This window comes from Impatiens glandulifera, chromosome 4 (assembly GCF_907164915.1).
Source record: "Impatiens glandulifera chromosome 4, dImpGla2.1, whole genome shotgun sequence".
NCBI lineage: Eukaryota > Viridiplantae > Streptophyta > Magnoliopsida > Ericales > Balsaminaceae > Impatiens > Impatiens glandulifera.
The window spans coordinates 60,394,411-60,412,839 of NC_061865.1; the positions used below are offsets into that span (position 1 = coordinate 60,394,411).

Genomic DNA, 18,429 nt, shown 5'->3' on the forward strand with positions numbered 1-18,429 from the left:
ATTGAAAATGTCCTCTTCATCCGATTGGTGCCTATTTGGCGGTTATTTTCGAAGGCAAATGCTTTAAATGAAATGTTAAGAATTGAGGCAAGGCGTGTACATATATTTAAAAATGGTCCACGAAAGTCAGAACTCACGACCTTGTGGCAGCCCTAACCTTTTATAGTACGATAGAGTTCGAGAAAAATATGAAGTTTGATAAATATAAACTCGTTAAGAACAAAAATAACAATATAACTTGGAGAATGAGCTAAGAAAACTATAGAGTACCACCAATTGTAACAAAACAAAGGGAATCAATCTAGAAGAGTGAATATGAGCAAGTATGAGATCCTTGACATTGTGCATTGATGCTTGTTTAGTTTCGATTCTTGAGATGAGAAAGCGATTGCTTAATCGATAAGGAGGTTATCTGAATGCTCCTTTTGACGTGATTCAAATGGAATGAGATTCTCATTGGTCCATATCACATGGTGAGGGGTAAGAATTTAAAGGAATCCATTTGGAGAATACATGGCTAGGGAATTCAAATTCAAATTCATAACTTGTGGCTGGGATTGTCCTTTGTCAGAGGATCTCATCTACATCTAGAAAGTTTAAATATTCCATTCTATCTTTTAACTATTCAAAAGTAAAAACAACAATCTTAACAAGAATATGACAAGATCATAAGATTTGGGAACAGCAATCTTATAAGAGGAAACCATCTATAAGCAAACATAACACTTTCTAACTGCAAATGATCGAAAGGGTCGAATTAAGTTTTAACAACAACAAGAAAAGGAAGTTGCAATAACAAAAGAAAAACATTAAATTATGAAGGGTAAGACAAAATTCATTAAAAAACCAATCCATAGATAGCAGCAACAAAAGATGGAATTTTTTTAGTTTACCTCACAGTAACAATATCATCAATCTTCAAAATCATCCTCACACACTCAGTTGCCAATGTGATTGCACTTGTGCTTACGAGAAGTGGCTGCACCACATTCTCCTCAAGGATGTTTGTGATTTGCCCTTTCCTCACATTAATACCAGCGTTTATCTCTCCCTGAGCATGCCTGTTTCTAAGCTCAGTCACAATAGAGATTGGATTCAAACCGGCATTCTCAGCCAAAGTATACGGGATAACTTCAAGTGCTTCTGCAAATGACTTCACACAATAACTCTCCATACCCTTAAGAACTTTAGCCCATGCACCTAATTGCCTTGAAAGTTCAATCTCTGGGGCACCACCTCCTGCAATTAGAAACTTCTTATTCACTAAACACCTCACAACACACAAAGCATCGTGCAAGCTCCTCTCCGCTTCATCCAGAACAAGTATATTCGAACCGCGAACAAGAACAGTTGCAGTCCTACCCATATCCTTAATCCCAGTAATCTTTACAATCTTACCATCTCCAAGTGAAACTTCCTCAACCATATCAGCATAACCCATCTTCTCAACACGGAAATGCTCAATATTGGCAATAGGCAAACAGTTCAATGTCTTGGTAATGAACTCAATGTCATCACGCTCGACATCCTTAATTACAAGAATCTTAGCTTTCGCAAGATAATGCAAAGACAAATCAGTCACCGCGTCCCTCAAGATACTCTTCTGGATCAGCAGCACATTACACCCAGTGGCTTTAATCTTCTTGATGATGCTGAGGATGTAGTTCCTCTCTTCTTTCAGAATCCTATCCATTTGCGAATAATCGGAAACTACAATTGACTGTTCTATATCTGTCTTCGGAGGAGAAATCTGAAACTGAATTACAGCAATTTTAGCATTTTCAACACGAGTTGGACCACCAGCAGCATGGGAAACCTTTTTATCGAAAACTAAACCTTTAACAAGCTCAGTGTCGTCAATAGTCCCTCCAAGCTTCTTAACGATCTTAACATCTCTAAGATCCACAAGATCAGGCTTCACAGGATCAACTACAGTAAGAACCGAATCCACAGCTAAAGGAGCAAGAAGAGTCGAATACTGACTAACAACCTTACTATTAAGCGAAGTACTAGCAGATTTCACAAGCGAATCACGATCAGTAAGCTCAACCGGGACCGCCATGGCAGTAAGGATATCAACAGCTTTCACTGAAGCTTTGTGAAGTGAATCAGAGATGACAGTAGGATGAATACCACTGTTTAAGAGGATAAGACACTGTTTGAGAAGAGCTCCAGCAATAACAACAACAGTTGTAGTTCCATCTCCAGCGACTATATCCTGCGATTTGGAGAGTTCAACTAACATCTTCGCTGCGGGTTGAAGAACTTCCATTCTGTTGAGAATAGTTGCACCGTCGTTGGTAATGATTACTTCGCCGGAAGCTGTGGAGATCATTTTGTCCATACCTTTGGGACCGAGACTTGTTCTGACGGCATCTGCAACGGCACGGGCAGCGATGATGTTGGCTTGACGTATATCATCTTTGCGCTTGTTATCGACGTAGCTTTCGGTTTTGGATGCACGAGGAGCTTGAACAGATGTTGTTGCCATGGAGGGAGATCTGAGTAATAGAGAGAGTGAATCTGAAGTTGAAAATTGGGAATGGAGAAATGAAAAGTTAAAACCCTAAAAGTTGAGAAGTTTAGATCGACAGGTCGAAGTAGAAGCGGGAATTTTCTGGTAATAGGTCTGAGGTGAGGGAGTTACAGAGTAGTAAAACCTTTAAGAGATTAGGCCCAATTGAATTCCAGCCCAATCCATTAACTGAATATTAAATAATTATATTTTTAAAAATGAAGACTTTGATTAAAATGAGAAAAATAATAAATTTGAAAATTTTATTTAGAATTATATTTAATCATCTCTCAAAACATTAATTAAGAAAACAAATGCCTAATTTTCAACTGGGGCTTCAGGCCAAATTTTATGTATTCTTGAACTTTTCAATGGGAAGTTCTTTCTTAAAATTATAAAAAAAAAAAAAAAAATCTTAACATTTTAAACACATATAATTTATTATTTATTTAATATTTATAAATAAATAAAATATCTATATCATCAAATTAACTATTAAATTTCAATAAAATAAGAATTTTAATTACCATTTTTACAATTGAATAGTTAAAAGATTCAAACGAACTAAAATTCTTAAATTAGTGATATATATATATATCATATTTATTTATTTACAAAGGCAGAATTGTCAAACTGAAGTTTTTTTAATCGAGTGTTAATTGAAATTTTGGACATATTTTTTTAAACATCGTAATTTAAAACTTTTTATTGTTAAAATTATACAAAATGAGATTTTGCCTTAATAGTTTTAAACGTTGTTAACTTATTATTTATGTGATATTTATAAATAAATAAATAAAAATTTATATCACTAATTTAACTATCGAAATTCAGCGAATTAAGAGTTTTTGAATACCGATTCTTTGAAATTCGGTGTTCAAAGCCTTCGATTCGTTAAAATTCGATAATTAAATTAGTGATATAAATATTTAATTTATTAAATATCACGTAGATAATAGATTATCGACTTTCGAAATCTTGACAACACCTCGTTTTTAATTAATGTAACAATAATGAGTTTCAAATTGTGAAGATTAAATAAAATGTTTGAAATTTCAATTAACCCAAAAAAGAACCCAAATTTAATAATTGAGCATTTTTATAAATGTTATGTATTATGAAATCTCAATTTATCCTAATAAAAATCTTGACAATTCTACCTAAAACAATTAACTTAAAAAAAAGTTTGAATTTAAAACATTTTTATTTAATATTTAATTAGAAAAAAATAATAATAAAGGAAAGCAAAATAAAAAAATTGATATATATGTAATAACTATTTAATTGTAGTAAGACAATTTGAAGAAAAAAATTGATTAGAAGAAATGGTTGGAATATGCATCAGTGTTTTCCGGGAGAAATCACGGCGCCGGCGGCCTCTCCTCGCCACCGGCCTCTTCTTGAACTCATCTCGTCAGTCTCAGAGCAGCGAAGTCTCCATTACCACTAACACATAACAGAGACGCGTCCTCTTAGATACATGTAAATTGGAAATCGCCGTCATCTTCTTAATTTTGTCCAATTGCAGCCACCATTTGCAATCGCCATGCTTTATTCTTCCTTTTTCATTCACAAGCATCTAAATCTCTCTCTGTTCAAACTCAAATCATCGATAGCTGCTGCAAATATCACCTTGCAGCTCACTCGACGAGCTCTCCGTCGGAAGTCTTTTTCACTATCTTCTATTTCTTCATCCATTCTGAAGAATAAGAGAAATGCCTTTTCTCCTATCAAATTTCAGCAAGAATTTCTTTATCGCCGGTTTACATCCAATCGAGAATTTGACTCTCAAAGCTTGGTTTGTTCCCTACTCTTAACTACTGTTTTGAATTGTCTTTTGAGCCCTACATCGTTTGTCATTTGCAGTATGGTTCGACCTTGGATAATGTAGAAGAGTGGAAATTGAAGTTAACTATGCTTATGCGCAATGCAAATGAACAAGAAGTTATTTCTAGAGATAGGAAAGATAGACGTGATTTTGAGCAAATCTCAGCTCTGGCTACTAGAATGGGTCTTTATTGGTAACCTAATCACATTTTGAGAGAAAAACATGCAATCTTGCTTATTTGTTTCACTCATAGATATCTTTATACGCATTTCTTTTTGTGTAGTCGTGAATATGCAGAAGAAGTTGTTTTCAGCAAGGTCCAATTGCCAAATTACAGACCTGATCTGGACCATAAACGTCCTCAAAGAGAGGTGTTCATTGATACTTCCATTTTCTGTTTGTCAATGTAGATCATTTATATGTATAGTTAGTTACTGAATTCTCAAATGCAGGTTGTCTTACCTTACGGTTTAGAAAGGGAGATAGACGCTCATTTGAAAGAGTATAACTATAGCAAAAATATGGAGATGGACGAAATTGGAGATAATGCCTTTTCAAGCAGTCCTGTCAGCATTGGTTCTAATGAATTAAATGAGCAAGAAGAGCCTTCAACACAAAACAAAGTTATATTGGAGAGAATTCTTAGAAGGAGAAGCTTGCAACTACGTGACAAGCAGCTAGAATGGAAGGTTCTTTATACCCTTCTTATGTTGATATTTGTATACTGTAACTTAGGTCTTTCCGTTTAAGGTTGTATTATTATGTTCTCATAGATCTTGGCGATAGAAAGATTCTCTACTTTGTTGACATTCTAGAATCTCTTGTAAAATTTTGGATTAGATCTTGCTCAAATTTAAGGCATCATTTGAATGTAACAACTCTTTTATTTATTTTGAAGTCCCTAACTAGATTAGCAAAGGTAAAGTTGAATTATCTGTAATCTATGCATTCAATCCCAATGTTTGGGGTTATTCTGAGGTTCTGAAATGAATAGAAAACTTTCTACTAAAGTGCTCATTAGCTTAGTTTTTGTTTTGATTTTGCATCAGGATATTATAAGTAAACAACAGCCTCAATGTGCATTTTGGTTGTAATGTTATTTTGCATTTGGTAGAATATCAGTTATATCTTGTTCCCTTTTAAGCTTTCTTCATCATGAATGGTTTTAATCTTATGCTCCAGTTTTATTTTATTTTTGTAAAAACATGTTATACGGATTTTTATCTATGTGTGCCTAATTTGTTTAATGAATATCTTCACTGTAGGAATCTTCAGAAGGTCAGAAGTTGCTCCAGTTCCGTCAAAGCCTTCCTGCTTATAAGAAGAGAGATACATTGTTGAGTGCTATTTCACAAAATCAGGTGCCACGCTTTTAATTTTTGTATTTGTTATTTGAAAAAAAAAAAACTAAAGAAAACCTTCTTTGATAGAATTTCTATTGTAATATCTCATTTATTCTTCTTTCATAGATCCCAATTGCTAATCACAGAATCTTCTTCATCTCATCTTATTCAAGACTATAAGTTAACCCAAGTGTTCCTTCTTTCATTTGTTTTTGCTAATACACCTTATTCACCTTCTAGTATGGGACAATGCAGTCTCTCTCATTTTATCTTTCAAAATCATTATCTGAGCGGATATATTTGTTATTGATCACTTCAATACTAGGTGTGTATCCCTTGGGCGGCCTTTATTACAACTAGGATGCTTTAAACATTCCAGAAATTATCACTTGCATCTTTAAAGACTGCATCCCTTAGTTCCAAGCAAATGTTTAAAGAATATAATCATAAATTTTCTTTTGTTTTTCTCCTTTGATAGTCCTAATAAACAAATTGTGTTGACACTAATTGATTCCTGGGTATTTGTTATTGATTCCAAAACGCTTCCCATATAACAGCTGCCTATGAAATATTTCATGAAAAAATTAGAAGCCAAACTCTTACAGACCTGCTGTTTGTTTGCGGATAACTAACACATGGTTTTGCATATCCTCATTTCCCCTACTGTGGTCCTTTTTTAAAAGTTTTAATTTGCCATAGGTGTTTGATAAGCATACCAGAGAAATCATCAATTCTATAGCATCTTTGTTTGAAAGGCTAATCTTGAATTTTTTTTCACTGGTTACCTTTTACCACGCATGAAAAATGCTTAGTTGTAATGTCGAATCTGTTCCGTTTACCACAATTTTGCAGGTGGTGGTTGTTTCAGGTGAAACAGGTTGTGGTAAGACCACACAGCTTCCACAATACATCCTAGAATCTGAAATTGATGCTGCTCGTGGAGCTATCAGTAATATAGTTTGTACCCAGCCTAGGCGAATATCAGCTATGTCTGTTTCTGAGAGAGTAGCAGCAGAACGAGGGGAGAGCTTAGGGGGATTGGTATGTCTTTTACTGTGATTTTTTTTATTTTATTTATAAATTTGCTTATTTGTCAGTGCTATCAGGAAAAAAAGTTGATTTCTGTATTCATTCCTTATTTTCTTGTAAGGTTGGTTATAAAGTTCGGCTGGAGGGAATGAAAGGAAGGGATACTCGCCTTCTATTTTGCACAACAGGGATATTATTAAGGAGGTTACTTGTTGACAGAAATTTGAATGGGGTAACTCATGTAATTGTTGACGAGATACATGAACGAGGGATGAATGAAGGTAATTGTGGAACAGTTAGAGCTAATGTGTTCCATTTCCTTTTAATGGATGTCTTTCAGTTTTGGATGTTAACATCATTATGATATGTTTATTTTTTCAATCAGACTTTCTTCTCATCGTCCTGAAGGATCTACTAGTTCGACGGCCAGAATTAAGATTGATTCTGATGAGCGCAACACTAAATGCAGAGCTTTTTTCTTCATACTTCAGTGGCGCTCCTATGATTCATATTCCTGTGAGTATGAGGGGGTAATAACCCATCACAACCTCAAGTGTTCCATAAGATGGGTCTTCATCAAATAAATGGGTGCATTATCTAGGAGCTTGTTTAAATTTGTTTTTTTGCAAAAAACAAAAAAAAAAACAAAAAAAAAACATGTTTTATGTAAAAAGTGGTTTATTTGGGGGTATAATGGCCGAAATATCCTTAATAGTTAAATTTTAAAATGTTATATAGAATAAAGTAGTAAGGCTATTGTGGTTGATGTTTTGGTGAAAGAAATGATGGATGATGGGATAGTGGTTTATTTGAATTAAAATAAAATAAACCACATCAAACAAGCCCATAATTGTTTTTTGATGTTTGTTGCCCTTGCGACAACTCTATTAATACAAATTTTAACCTTTAAGAAAATAAGTTTTCAGTGTTTGTTGAAAATTGGTTATCCTGGAAAGGCACCCCTTTTCTTGCTTCTTTTTAATAATAGGTGATGGAGATTCCTGAGCTGTTTTTGCATAAACTACTACGTCTGTATCTATGTATTTCAGACTGTTAGCCTTTTCCTTTGAATAATTTATCATTTCAAATATTGGTTCATTAGGCAATCTATTCTCGAGAAACTTCCGTGAGTTGATAAGTTTAGGATGCAAAAGTACTTTCTTGCGACAATGTTTTTATCTTTGATGCAATCTCTCTTCCTAGGGCTTTACCTATCCTGTTCGGAGTCATTTCCTAGAGAGCATTTTGGAAACAACTGGATATAAGCTGACTCCTTACAATCAGCTTGATAATTATGGTCAAGAAAAGTCATGGAAATTGCAAAAGCAAGCTCTCAGAAAGGGGAAGAGCCAAATTGCTTCAGCAGTGGAGGTATACTTGTGTTGTCTCATAGCCACCCTTAATTGAGTTGCATCTTATGGTTTGTCTAGTTACATGCGTAATGTTGCACTTTGAATAGGAAGCACTTGAAGCTGCTGATTTTAGGGAATGCAGCTCACGAACTCGGGAGTCTTTAGCCTGTTGGAATCCCGATTCAATTGGCTTTAACCTCATTGAGCATGTACTTTGCCATATTGCTAGAAAAGAGAGACCTGGTGCTGTTTTGGTATTTATGACCGGCTGGGATGATATAAGTTCTTTAAAAGAGCAGCTCCAGTCTCATCCACTTCTAGGAGATCCAAGAAGAGTGTTGTTGCTTGCATGCCATGGTTCAATGGCCAGCTCAGAGCAGGTGAACTGCTATTGACTTGTTTATATTTGTTCAAGTTTATAGTGATTATTCCCACCTATTTTTCCTTCAAATTGGTTATTTTCCCTTGCCCTTGTGCTTCCCTATTTCCCAATATTTTTCTTCTTGTTCATTTCAGAGGCTAATATTTGATAAACCTGAAGACGGGGTGAGGAAAATTGTCTTGGCCACTAATATGGCGGAAACCAGTATCACAATTAATGACGTGGTTTTCGTTGTTGATTGTGGAAAGGCAAAGGAGACTTCATATGATGCTTTGAATAACACACCATGTTTGCTCCCATCATGGATCTCAAAGGCTTCAGCTCAGCAGGTACATCATCTAGATCAAACTGAGATAACATATACTGCATTAGTGGTGTGGTTTCACTAAACATGGCCATGTCATTGCAATTGGTCACAACTTAACAAATAAGTATTTCTAACTGAGTTCTCACATTCTTCATAGAGACGAGGGAGAGCTGGTCGTGTTCAACCAGGCGAGTGTTACCATCTCTATCCCCTTTGTGTATATGAGTCATTAGCTGACTATCAACTCCCTGAACTTCTGAGGACACCCCTGCAGTCCCTTTGTTTGCAAATTAAAAGCTTGAAATTGGGGAGTATTTCCGAGTTCCTATCTAGGGCTTTGCAATCACCGGAACCTTTATCTGTAAGTGTCAAATTTTTTTATAAAGGTAAAAGATTTGTTTACACAAAGAAATTGAGAACACAAATAGACTACTCTCATGCACTGAAATTGCATGCCAAAATGTCATAAGACAAGGGCATGCAAAGCTTAAAAAAAAGCTCCAAAGAGAAAGTCTAATGATATTTGTAAGTGTTATAATGCACATTGACTGTCCAATCTAGCTGCCTCGGATTCTTATGCTTCCCGCGTGTGAGATCTGTCATAACTTGTTTGTTAGGCTTGAATCTTTTTTGGCAATGCCTTTTATTTTTTGGCACTCTTCATGTATAGTTAGTTAGGTTATAGTCAGGATAATATTGTTTTGTGGTCTTAAACCCGTTGAACATCATTCTTTTTGTTTTTATTAAAATAAAGGCATTGCATCTTCTTTCAGAAAAATAAAATAGTCATTGCCTTTTCCCAAAAACATAAAATTAAAATAGCTGTATTTTCATTAATATATGCATTGGAAGATCTTGTTTATATGTGTTTTCTCTTTTCTTTCAGGTTCAAAATGCTATTGAGTACTTGAAAATCATTGGGGCATTGGATGAGGATGAAAATCTGACCATGTTAGGTAAGAGGGTCTTGTATTTTACTATACTATTTCCCATTACTTGAATGTGAATTTAGTGTGAAAATTTCCTTAAAACTAAGGAACAGCTACTGCACTTGTTGCATGCAGGACAAAACTTATCTATGCTTCCAGTGGAGCCCAAGCTAGGGAAAATGCTATTATTAGGGGCTATTTTCAACTGTCTTGATCCCATAATGACGGTTGTTGCTGGTCTAAGCGTTAGGGATCCTTTCTTGATGCCTTTTGACAGGAAGGAAGTAAGAAACACTTACTTTTTTTATACATGTGTTTTGCATACTTTCAACTTTTTGATATGCAATTTAGTGTACTGATTTCTAACTCGATTTAATTTCAATTTTCATATTTCTTCTTCAAGCTTGTAACTAAGCTGGTTTTTATTTCTAACTTGATTTCTAACATTAATTCACAACATCTTTCCACTTTGTTTTCCGTTCTAGTAATTTACATGATAATTTTTTACCTTGTTTGCAGCTTGCAGAGTCTATGAAGGCACAATTCTCTGCTAATGATTTCAGTGACCATTTTGCACTTGTTCGGGCTTATGAAGGGTGGAAAGTTGCTGAAAGAAAGCATTCTGGCTATGAGTACTGCTGGAGAAATTTTCTTTCTGCACAAATCATGAAGGCCATTGATTCTCTTCGGAAGCAGTTCTTCAATCTTCTTAAGGACGCAGGTTTTATTGATAATAGCACGGAAACTTGCAATACATGGAGTCGTGATGAGCATCTTGTTCGTGCTGTTATCTGCTCAGGTCTTTTCCCTGGCATATGTTCCGTTGTGGTGAGTTTTAACGCATTTTCACTTCTTGTTCCTGTTTAGCAGATAGAAATGGGAGGTCATGACGGTGGGATGCTGTATATTAGCCTCCTTCAGGGAATAAACTCTGGTCTAAAAAATAAAGTTTATGTTTAGCAAATCACGATATTTTCTCATCTTAGGTAGGTGATCTGGGATTTTTTTTTTTGAAATGTTATAGTTTTTATTTACAGTGTTTGTTACAACTTCAAAATATTCAAACAATGTTTATACCTAGTCTTGAATACGTTGACCTCAACGTTGTTCAATAGACAACTCATTCATTAGGAAGATCGAAATTTCTCCGATTTTCCTCATCAATGCGAACTTATGATATTATTCATGATTACAGAACAAAGCAAAGTATATTAAACTGAAAACAATGGAAGATGGGCAAGTACTCCTACACTCTGTAAGTTTCTTATATTCTCCACCCTCTTGTTCTTTGAGGTATTTCTCATAAACATTGTAACTCTCAATTAGCCTCAAAATTTGATGTTTCTCAACCAACGGCTTCTTCAATTTAAGGTACATGATTCTTCTTTCTGTTTTCAGAATTCCGTGAATGCTCAAGCGGAAAAAATTCCATATCCATGGTTAGTTTTCAGTGAAAAAGTTAAGACGAATGCTGTATTTCTACGAGATTCAACAGCGGTATCAGATTCAGTAGTTCTCTTATTTGGAGGAAAAATTGCTAGTGGGGGCTTGGTAAGCTTCTCTGTGCAATATAGTTCTATTCAGCAATCTAGTTAAATTCTTTTTTATGTTGAAAATATTCTCTCTTGATATTTGATAAGGATGGACACTTGAAAATGTTTGGGGGATATTTGGAGTTTCTCATGACACCTGCCTTATCAACCACATATTTGAGGTTGAAGAAAGAGCTTGATGAAGTTATCCAAATGAAAGTAAGTATTCTCGAACATTTAGGGTATACGTTTGATAAATCTGAAAGTTAAGTATGAATCAAATATGGAACTAATATCGGAAAAGTACTTAAAAACTATTTTACCCTTACATAGATTACAGTAGTCTATTATAGGCTCTTACTATATTACACAGATTTAAGTTGTTCATTACATAATTATGTCAATTTTCTAGCTTAATCTGAGTTGAATATATATAAAGAATTGATTTTAAATAACACTTATCAATTGAGCTTAATTCAACTGGCTGACATTGCTTTTGATTTGATTCTCGATTTATATTCCTTTTCTCAGCTTCATAATCCCAAGTTGGAGATGCAAAGCCACAACAAGCTTCTGTCAATAGTAAGATCATTAATTTCAGAGGATCGGTGTGAGGGTAAATTTGTGTTCAGTCGCAAGCCACTTGCACCGTCAGAAAAGGGTAAATCCGATGCTCTTATGTGTACACCATTAAAAGGTGCACTTGAAAATTCCAAGACTCGATTACAGAAATTGCTTGAAAGGGCAGGACATGGACCGCCTACATACAAGACAATTCCAGCGAAAATGAGTAAATTTCGATCCAGTTTAATCTTAAAAGGACTTAATTTTGTTGGTCAGCCATGCAACAATAAGAAACAAGCTGAGAAGGATGTAGCTTCTCAGGCTTTAGTATGGTTCATGGGTGAAACTCAATCATCTGATGTGATTGTTAATCATATGTCAACTCTTTTGAGTAAGACTGGAAAACGTAGGTCCATGCCAGAAGATCGAGACGACTAAAATAGATATAAAGATCGGTATTCACTATTCAACCAAATAGTTTGGGGTACAATAGGCTTTTTCGCAAAACAAAACAAAATAGAAGGTCCAGGCTGTTGTCAAGCTTGACAACCCAATTTGGCGAAGTTATTGCCTTGATGATTTGGGTTTTTTTTTTTTTTAAATCGAGCAATAACCAAAAGAGGCAAATATTTGTTTTTGTAGTTTTTGGTCGAGGATTTTAGTATTGTAGTTCATGTATTTGCCGCAACAAGTATTAATATATAATCATAAAATTAAATTAAATTAAATAGAATATATTTTAATAGTTTAGTTAATGAATAGAGTCCTGTGATTAACTAATCTAATGTTATTTGATTATATTTATATTTTATATATATATTTTTAAAACTATAGTTATATAAATTTGTTAACAAATTGAGTTTGTCTGGCAAAAAAAAATTAAAAGATTATATATAATAAAAATTATTTTATAGAGTTTTAGTATTATAGATATGTTTGTTTTTCTTTAAATTCAACTATAATTAAAATTATTTTAATTATTTTATATAATTTACTAACTAAAATAATTTTAGTTAAAAATATATATTTAATATTTTTATCATCAAATATTAATTGAAAAAAATTTATTAACAAAAATTCTCATTTCCTTGAAATTAATAGACTTAAATAATTCAAAATTTATTATAAAATTCAAGCTCTAATTTAAAGGAAACAAACATTCTTGTAGAACACGACTCTAAAAATTGAATCGTCAATAACACATATATATGTATACCCATGTGATTTTTTTGAATAAAAATATAAAAATACTCTTAAATTTCCAAGTTCCAACTACGATGTTTTCGTCCTCTTATTACTAATTATTAATTAATGCTCTACTAGTACAGTTCTACTTGTTCTCTTCTTCAAAGAACGTGTTAGGATTTTTATTTATAATATAATTTAAACTATTCATTAATATTAATATCTTTATAAAAAAAGTAACTTCAAATCAAACCAAACAAATTGTAGAATAGTTTATTTAGATAAAACAAAACCTATTACATATTTTAGACTCATATCATTAACTTACACAAACTCATAATCATTAACTTAAACATTAAAAAAATATTCTTGTTTATATTAGTATAACCTGTTACATCTTTTATCAATAATTTTTACAAATTTAATTTAATATTAAATACATTATTTATAAAAAAAATATATCAATTTTATGCACAAAGTTATAAAATCAAAAGTATTAAATTTGATCATTAAGCATTCATGTATACAAACTTGAAAAAAAAAATGTCAAATTTATTTAAAATCACATAAATTTTTTATTGTATTAAAATTTCACTACTTGTTTGAGCCATGTTATATCTAAATGTTTTTATTATTTGATGATAAAATCTATTTAATTGGTAATATTTGGATATAAAAAAAAAACTACATAGATAAGACATGACAGGAATAAAGGATTTTTTTAAAATATTAAAAAAATAGTTTAAATGACTGTTTTCCCTTCACTGTGGGGAGTAAGGAGAAATCGAATACAGACTATCCGAGATCAAAATTAAATAGGATTATTTGTTCTCGATTTCTCTATGCTTCTCATAAGTGTGAGGGGCAAACTATTAAAAAAAAAAAGAGACTATTTTGCCACCTCTCTCTGAGAGGGAACATGAAAGAAATCGTGAACAGACTATTCGACTATCCGAAATCATAACACCAATTTCTATAATTTTGAAAAAAAATTAAGTTTGTATAAATACATGTGAGATTCAAACTTTGCTTAATTAATATTTTTTTTATATTTATTAAATTTAAACATTAAGCATTATAAATATATGATAGTTGAGACTTGAAATTGGTATAGAAAAGAGAGAAAAAAAAATGGATAGAGAATTTTCAAATTCATTAGTGTCATCATCTTCTCTAAGCACACCACTAGTTGAAGTTGCAGGCGATGGAAATGGAACAAACCCTACAAATTGCCATAAATCGAATCTCAATAAAGAGATTGTTCTTCAAGAAGTAAAGCGACAGTTATGGCTAGCCGGACCTCTCATTTCCGTCAGCCTCTTACAGTATTCCTTACAACTCATATCCGTAATGTTCGCCGGTCATCTCGGAGAACTTTCTCTATCCGGATCTTCCATGGCCACTTCTTTCTCCTCCGTCACCGGCTTCAGCTTACTGGTCAGTCAATTTCAATTTCAATTTCAATTTCAAAATCAAAAACACAAAATTAGGTTTTCCATTGTTGAATGTTGATGCATCATTTCAATAGGCAGGAATGGCTAGTGCATTAGATACGTTATGTGGACAATCATACGGTGCAAAACAATATCATATGCTTGGTATACTTATGCAAAGAGCTATAATAGTTCTTACAATTGTAAGCATACCATTAGCTGTTATTTGGGCAAATACTGGTTCGATTCTTCTTTTATTAGGTCAAGATCCTGATATATCTAGAGAAGCTGGAATCTATGCTTGTTTTATGATACCAAGTATATTTGCTTATGCACTTCTTCAACCACTTACTAAGTTCTTGCAGACACAGAACATTGTTTTTCCTATGATGATTACTGCTGGCATTACTGCCTTAATTCATCTTCCAATGTGTTGGGTTTTGGTTTTTAAAACCAGTCTTGGTGTTAGAGGAGCTGCCTTGGCTAATTCTTTGTCTTATTGGATTAATGTGTTGTTGTTGGCACTTTATGTTAAGTTTTCTTCTTCTTGTGCTAAAACTTGGAATGGATTCTCTAAAGATGCATTGGAGAATATACCTAGTTTTGTTAAGCTTGCTATCCCATCTGCTGTCATGGTTTGGTATGTTTCCTTTTCTAATGATCTAGTCTTAGTTTGATATTTAAGATCTTTTTTATCCAAAACTAACTTGTTTTCAAATAATTCACATCAAACAAGATTATTTGATAATAATCATAATTGGGTGGTTTTGTTTGATATGAATTATTTGAATCTTATATCAAATCATTAAACAAAGTACATTTATTTATACTTTTTTTTTCAATAATCTACACCAAACAAGTTTATTTTGAAATAATCTATTGAACCCACAATCCAACCAAGCCTTGGTTATTCAAATAACCTAACTATGGAATTGGGGATTTAATTTCAATTATTAGGTTCTTTTTGGTTAGAGCAAAGCCTTTAAAATTAAGAATTGGAATTAGAATTTTAATAGAATTCAACCAAACTATTTTTATCTTGGAATTGTAATTCTAAATATATATATATATATATATATATATATATATATATATATATATATATTATGATTTTTAAACAAAAATATCTTATTATTTTATCATTTTCACTGTTAAAGTGTTAAAATATAAGTTAACATTTTGACTGATATTTTTTTTTTATTAATTTAAGAAGTTAAATGGCAAACCAATATTATTATTTTTTTAATTTAATAAGTTAACATATCAGAATAAATATATATATATATATATATATATATATATATATATATATATATATATATATATATATATATATATATTTTAATGAGAACTAACCTCTAAACAAAAACTCTTGACTTTGTCAAACAATATCAAAATAATATAGATATAAGATAATATATATATTCAAATTTTTTTTATTATATTTTTTCCAAACATAAAATTTAGAATTGAATTAGAATTCACATAATTGAAATTTTAATGTCAAATTCAATTCTAGTTTAGTCTCCAAACAAGTTAAATATTTTTATTGATAATGAAAAAAATCTAAATAACCCAAGATCAAACAAGGTCTTTGTTCTCGAATATGAAAACGAATTTGAATGTTCATATTACTCCGGTGTGTTTCTAATAGCTTGGAGATGTGGTCATTTGAAATGATGGTTCTGCTATCTGGGCTTCTTCCAAATCCTAAACTCGAGACTTCAGTGCTATCTGTCTGGTATTTTTCACGTTTGTCTGTTAAAATGTTTTAGCTTTCAACCATATACTAAGACCAATTTGTTTATTTGAACAGCCTCAATACTGCAGGAACTGTTTGGATGATTCCTCTTGGCCTTAGTAATGCAGCCAGGTCTGAGGTCTCTTACATAATCTCATTTCATAACATCATTTTTCAATTAGTTAGCGGATATTCTGAATTTTGGTGCAGTACCCGTGTTTCCAATGAATTGGGAGCCGGGCATTCAGAAGCAGCACGGTTAGCAGTGCAAGTAGTTTTGGGCATGGCTGTGGCTGAAGGCATCTTGATAGGCGGTGTTTTGATAGTGATTCGTAATATTTGGGGATTCGCATACAGCAATGAAATCGAGGTTGTTCGATATGTTGCAAGAATGATGCCCATTCTTGCAATGTCGAATTTCATGGATGGACTCCAATGTGTTCTTTCAGGTCTTGAATTAGCAACCACAAATGTTTTATTTATTTATGTACTTAGGAATCTAGCACGAGCCGAACTTCAATTTAATGACATTTGGTCTCACAGAATCAATACCCAAATAGTAACTCAATTTGAACAATAGTTTTTTTCTTCCAATTATTTTTTTAAAATCTAATCATAGTCGATATATTGTTTAGGTACTATCCGAGGATGTGGGTTTCAGAAGATCGGAGCATTTGTCAATCTAGGATCATATTACCTAGTAGGATTCCCGTGTGCTGTTCTATTTGCGTTTGTTTTGCACATTCGTGGAGAGGGCCTTTGGCTTGGGATTCTATGTGCACTTCTTGTACAAGTTTTGTGTCTCTTTGCAATTGTTTTCAGCACAAAATGGGATCAAGAAGTAATTGCCAAACGAAAATCACTTTTTTTGGGTTTGTTTTTTTGGTTGTATTGATTTTTTTTTATCTTTACGAGTGTGGAACATTTTCAGGCTAGGAAAGCGAAAGAACGCGTATATGACTCGACTACATTACCGGTTGATTTAGTATCATGAAGATTGAAGATGTTGATGTGGCCGAGGAAAGGATTTCCTTAAACATGAAGATGGAAAGGTAAAATTGAGATTGCCACGGTAATGGAGATATCTTTTGCAATAAGATAGTCAAATGACATTGTAAAATTCTCTTCAATCATGTTACTTGGTCAAAACATTAAAAAATATAATAACAAATAATTTGATTGTAATAAAATAAATTTGACTTTTTATTAATAATTTAATGATGTGTTTCACACATTTCTTGTATATTCACACAAATAAATTAGATTAATGAATAATATTTAGTATAAAAAAACCATGCATGATTTTGACAAAAAAATGGGTCCCTAATTTGGCCTTTCCAATTCGGGTGGGGCAAACTCCGACCCGACTGCACATTTTTGCTTGCTCCTTTCTAACTATTATATATATAATATGGTATGGATGACTAAAATAATATTGTATTATATCCATGACTATCATCCAATTTATATCCATGACTATCATTCAATTTATAACCATAAATAAATGCGGTTCTTTTGTTAATTCTATTCCTAAATAAATATTTATTTAAAAAAAATCAACTGAAAAATATAAGGATGTTATTTTTTTCTGGTCAATTGTACATGTTGACTGACCTGTTTGGTTTGAGACTGGTTTTTGACAAATTATATATATTTTTATAATATCTTATTGGGTATTAATTTAATTAAACAATATTTTAAAATATTATTTATTTATATATATATTAACAAATTTATTTTTTATGGTTTCTTCAATAATTTCTTATTAAATTATATATATTCTTAATACTCAACTTAACGATGACATAATTTTTGACCTGTTTGAACTGTTTTTTAACGGAATGATATTTGTGTCATAACTCAGTCAAATTATTTATTTTTCATATTTTATAAAAAAAATTAAGTTTACTTCTTTATTCTTTATAATAATATAAATAATATGAATTTATAATATATATATATATATATTATATATAAAAAAAATATAAAATGATATATAGAGAGTACATGATATAAACGTTGTCCCAAGTAAATGCACTCTTCCAATAAACTGAAGTAAGAATGTAAGAGTTATCAAGAAGACAAAAATACATAAGTGCAAAAGTGCGAATTCAAATTTTTTTTCTATATAGATTATAAGTATTACAATCGATTTACGAATACCCATACTAAAATAAAATAAACATATAAAATAAACATACAAGATCTAAAAAGTGATAGGAATATCCGATTTAAATAACAAATTTATATATTATATTTTTTAAAATAAGTAGCTCAACTTTTGTATTA

At 32.1% G+C, this 18,429-nt stretch overlaps 3 protein-coding genes across 5 annotated transcripts; 2 read left to right on the forward strand and 1 right to left on the reverse strand.

Annotated features, from left to right (window-relative positions):
• Nucleotides 1-711: 711 nt before the first annotated feature.
• On the reverse strand, nucleotides 712-2,597 carry LOC124933963 (T-complex protein 1 subunit delta). Its single transcript, XM_047474414.1, has one exon. The coding sequence runs from the start codon at nucleotides 2,489-2,491 to the stop codon at nucleotides 890-892; it is 1,602 nt and encodes a 533-aa protein (XP_047330370.1). The 5' UTR covers nucleotides 2,492-2,597; the 3' UTR covers nucleotides 712-889.
• Nucleotides 2,598-3,825: 1,228 nt separating this feature from the next.
• LOC124933967 (DExH-box ATP-dependent RNA helicase DExH3-like) lies at nucleotides 3,826-12,442 on the forward strand. Of its 2 annotated transcripts, XM_047474420.1 has the most exons (19): nucleotides 3,826-4,313; nucleotides 4,382-4,536; nucleotides 4,627-4,714; nucleotides 4,796-5,032; nucleotides 5,609-5,704; nucleotides 6,539-6,727; nucleotides 6,837-6,996; nucleotides 7,101-7,231; nucleotides 7,919-8,086; nucleotides 8,175-8,447; nucleotides 8,584-8,778; nucleotides 8,914-9,117; nucleotides 9,643-9,712; nucleotides 9,821-9,969; nucleotides 10,205-10,513; nucleotides 10,881-10,940; nucleotides 11,084-11,236; nucleotides 11,326-11,436; nucleotides 11,749-12,442. In XM_047474420.1, exons 1-19 carry the CDS (start codon nucleotides 4,062-4,064, stop codon nucleotides 12,217-12,219), a joined length of 3,471 nt encoding a protein of 1,156 aa, XP_047330376.1. In that variant the 5' UTR covers nucleotides 3,826-4,061; the 3' UTR covers nucleotides 12,220-12,442. The 2 variants fall into 2 exon arrangements, with proteins under 2 accessions (XP_047330376.1, XP_047330377.1); XM_047474421.1 differs by lacking the exons at nucleotides 3,826-4,313; nucleotides 4,382-4,536; nucleotides 4,627-4,714 and having other exon boundaries at nucleotides 4,910-5,032; nucleotides 5,619-5,704; nucleotides 11,749-12,430.
• Nucleotides 12,443-14,082: 1,640 nt separating this feature from the next.
• LOC124934071 (protein DETOXIFICATION 16-like) lies at nucleotides 14,083-17,311 on the forward strand. Of its 2 annotated transcripts, none has more exons than XM_047474540.1 (7): nucleotides 14,083-14,403; nucleotides 14,495-15,039; nucleotides 16,054-16,140; nucleotides 16,216-16,272; nucleotides 16,351-16,589; nucleotides 16,776-16,981; nucleotides 17,072-17,311. In XM_047474540.1, the coding sequence occupies exons 1-7, from the start codon at nucleotides 14,098-14,100 to the stop codon at nucleotides 17,132-17,134; spliced, it is 1,503 nt and encodes a 500-aa protein (XP_047330496.1). In that variant the 5' UTR covers nucleotides 14,083-14,097; the 3' UTR covers nucleotides 17,135-17,311. The 2 variants fall into 2 exon arrangements, with proteins under 2 accessions (XP_047330496.1, XP_047330497.1); XM_047474541.1 differs by having other exon boundaries at nucleotides 14,122-14,403; nucleotides 14,499-15,039.
• The last annotated feature ends 1,118 nt before the right edge of the window (nucleotides 17,312-18,429 follow it).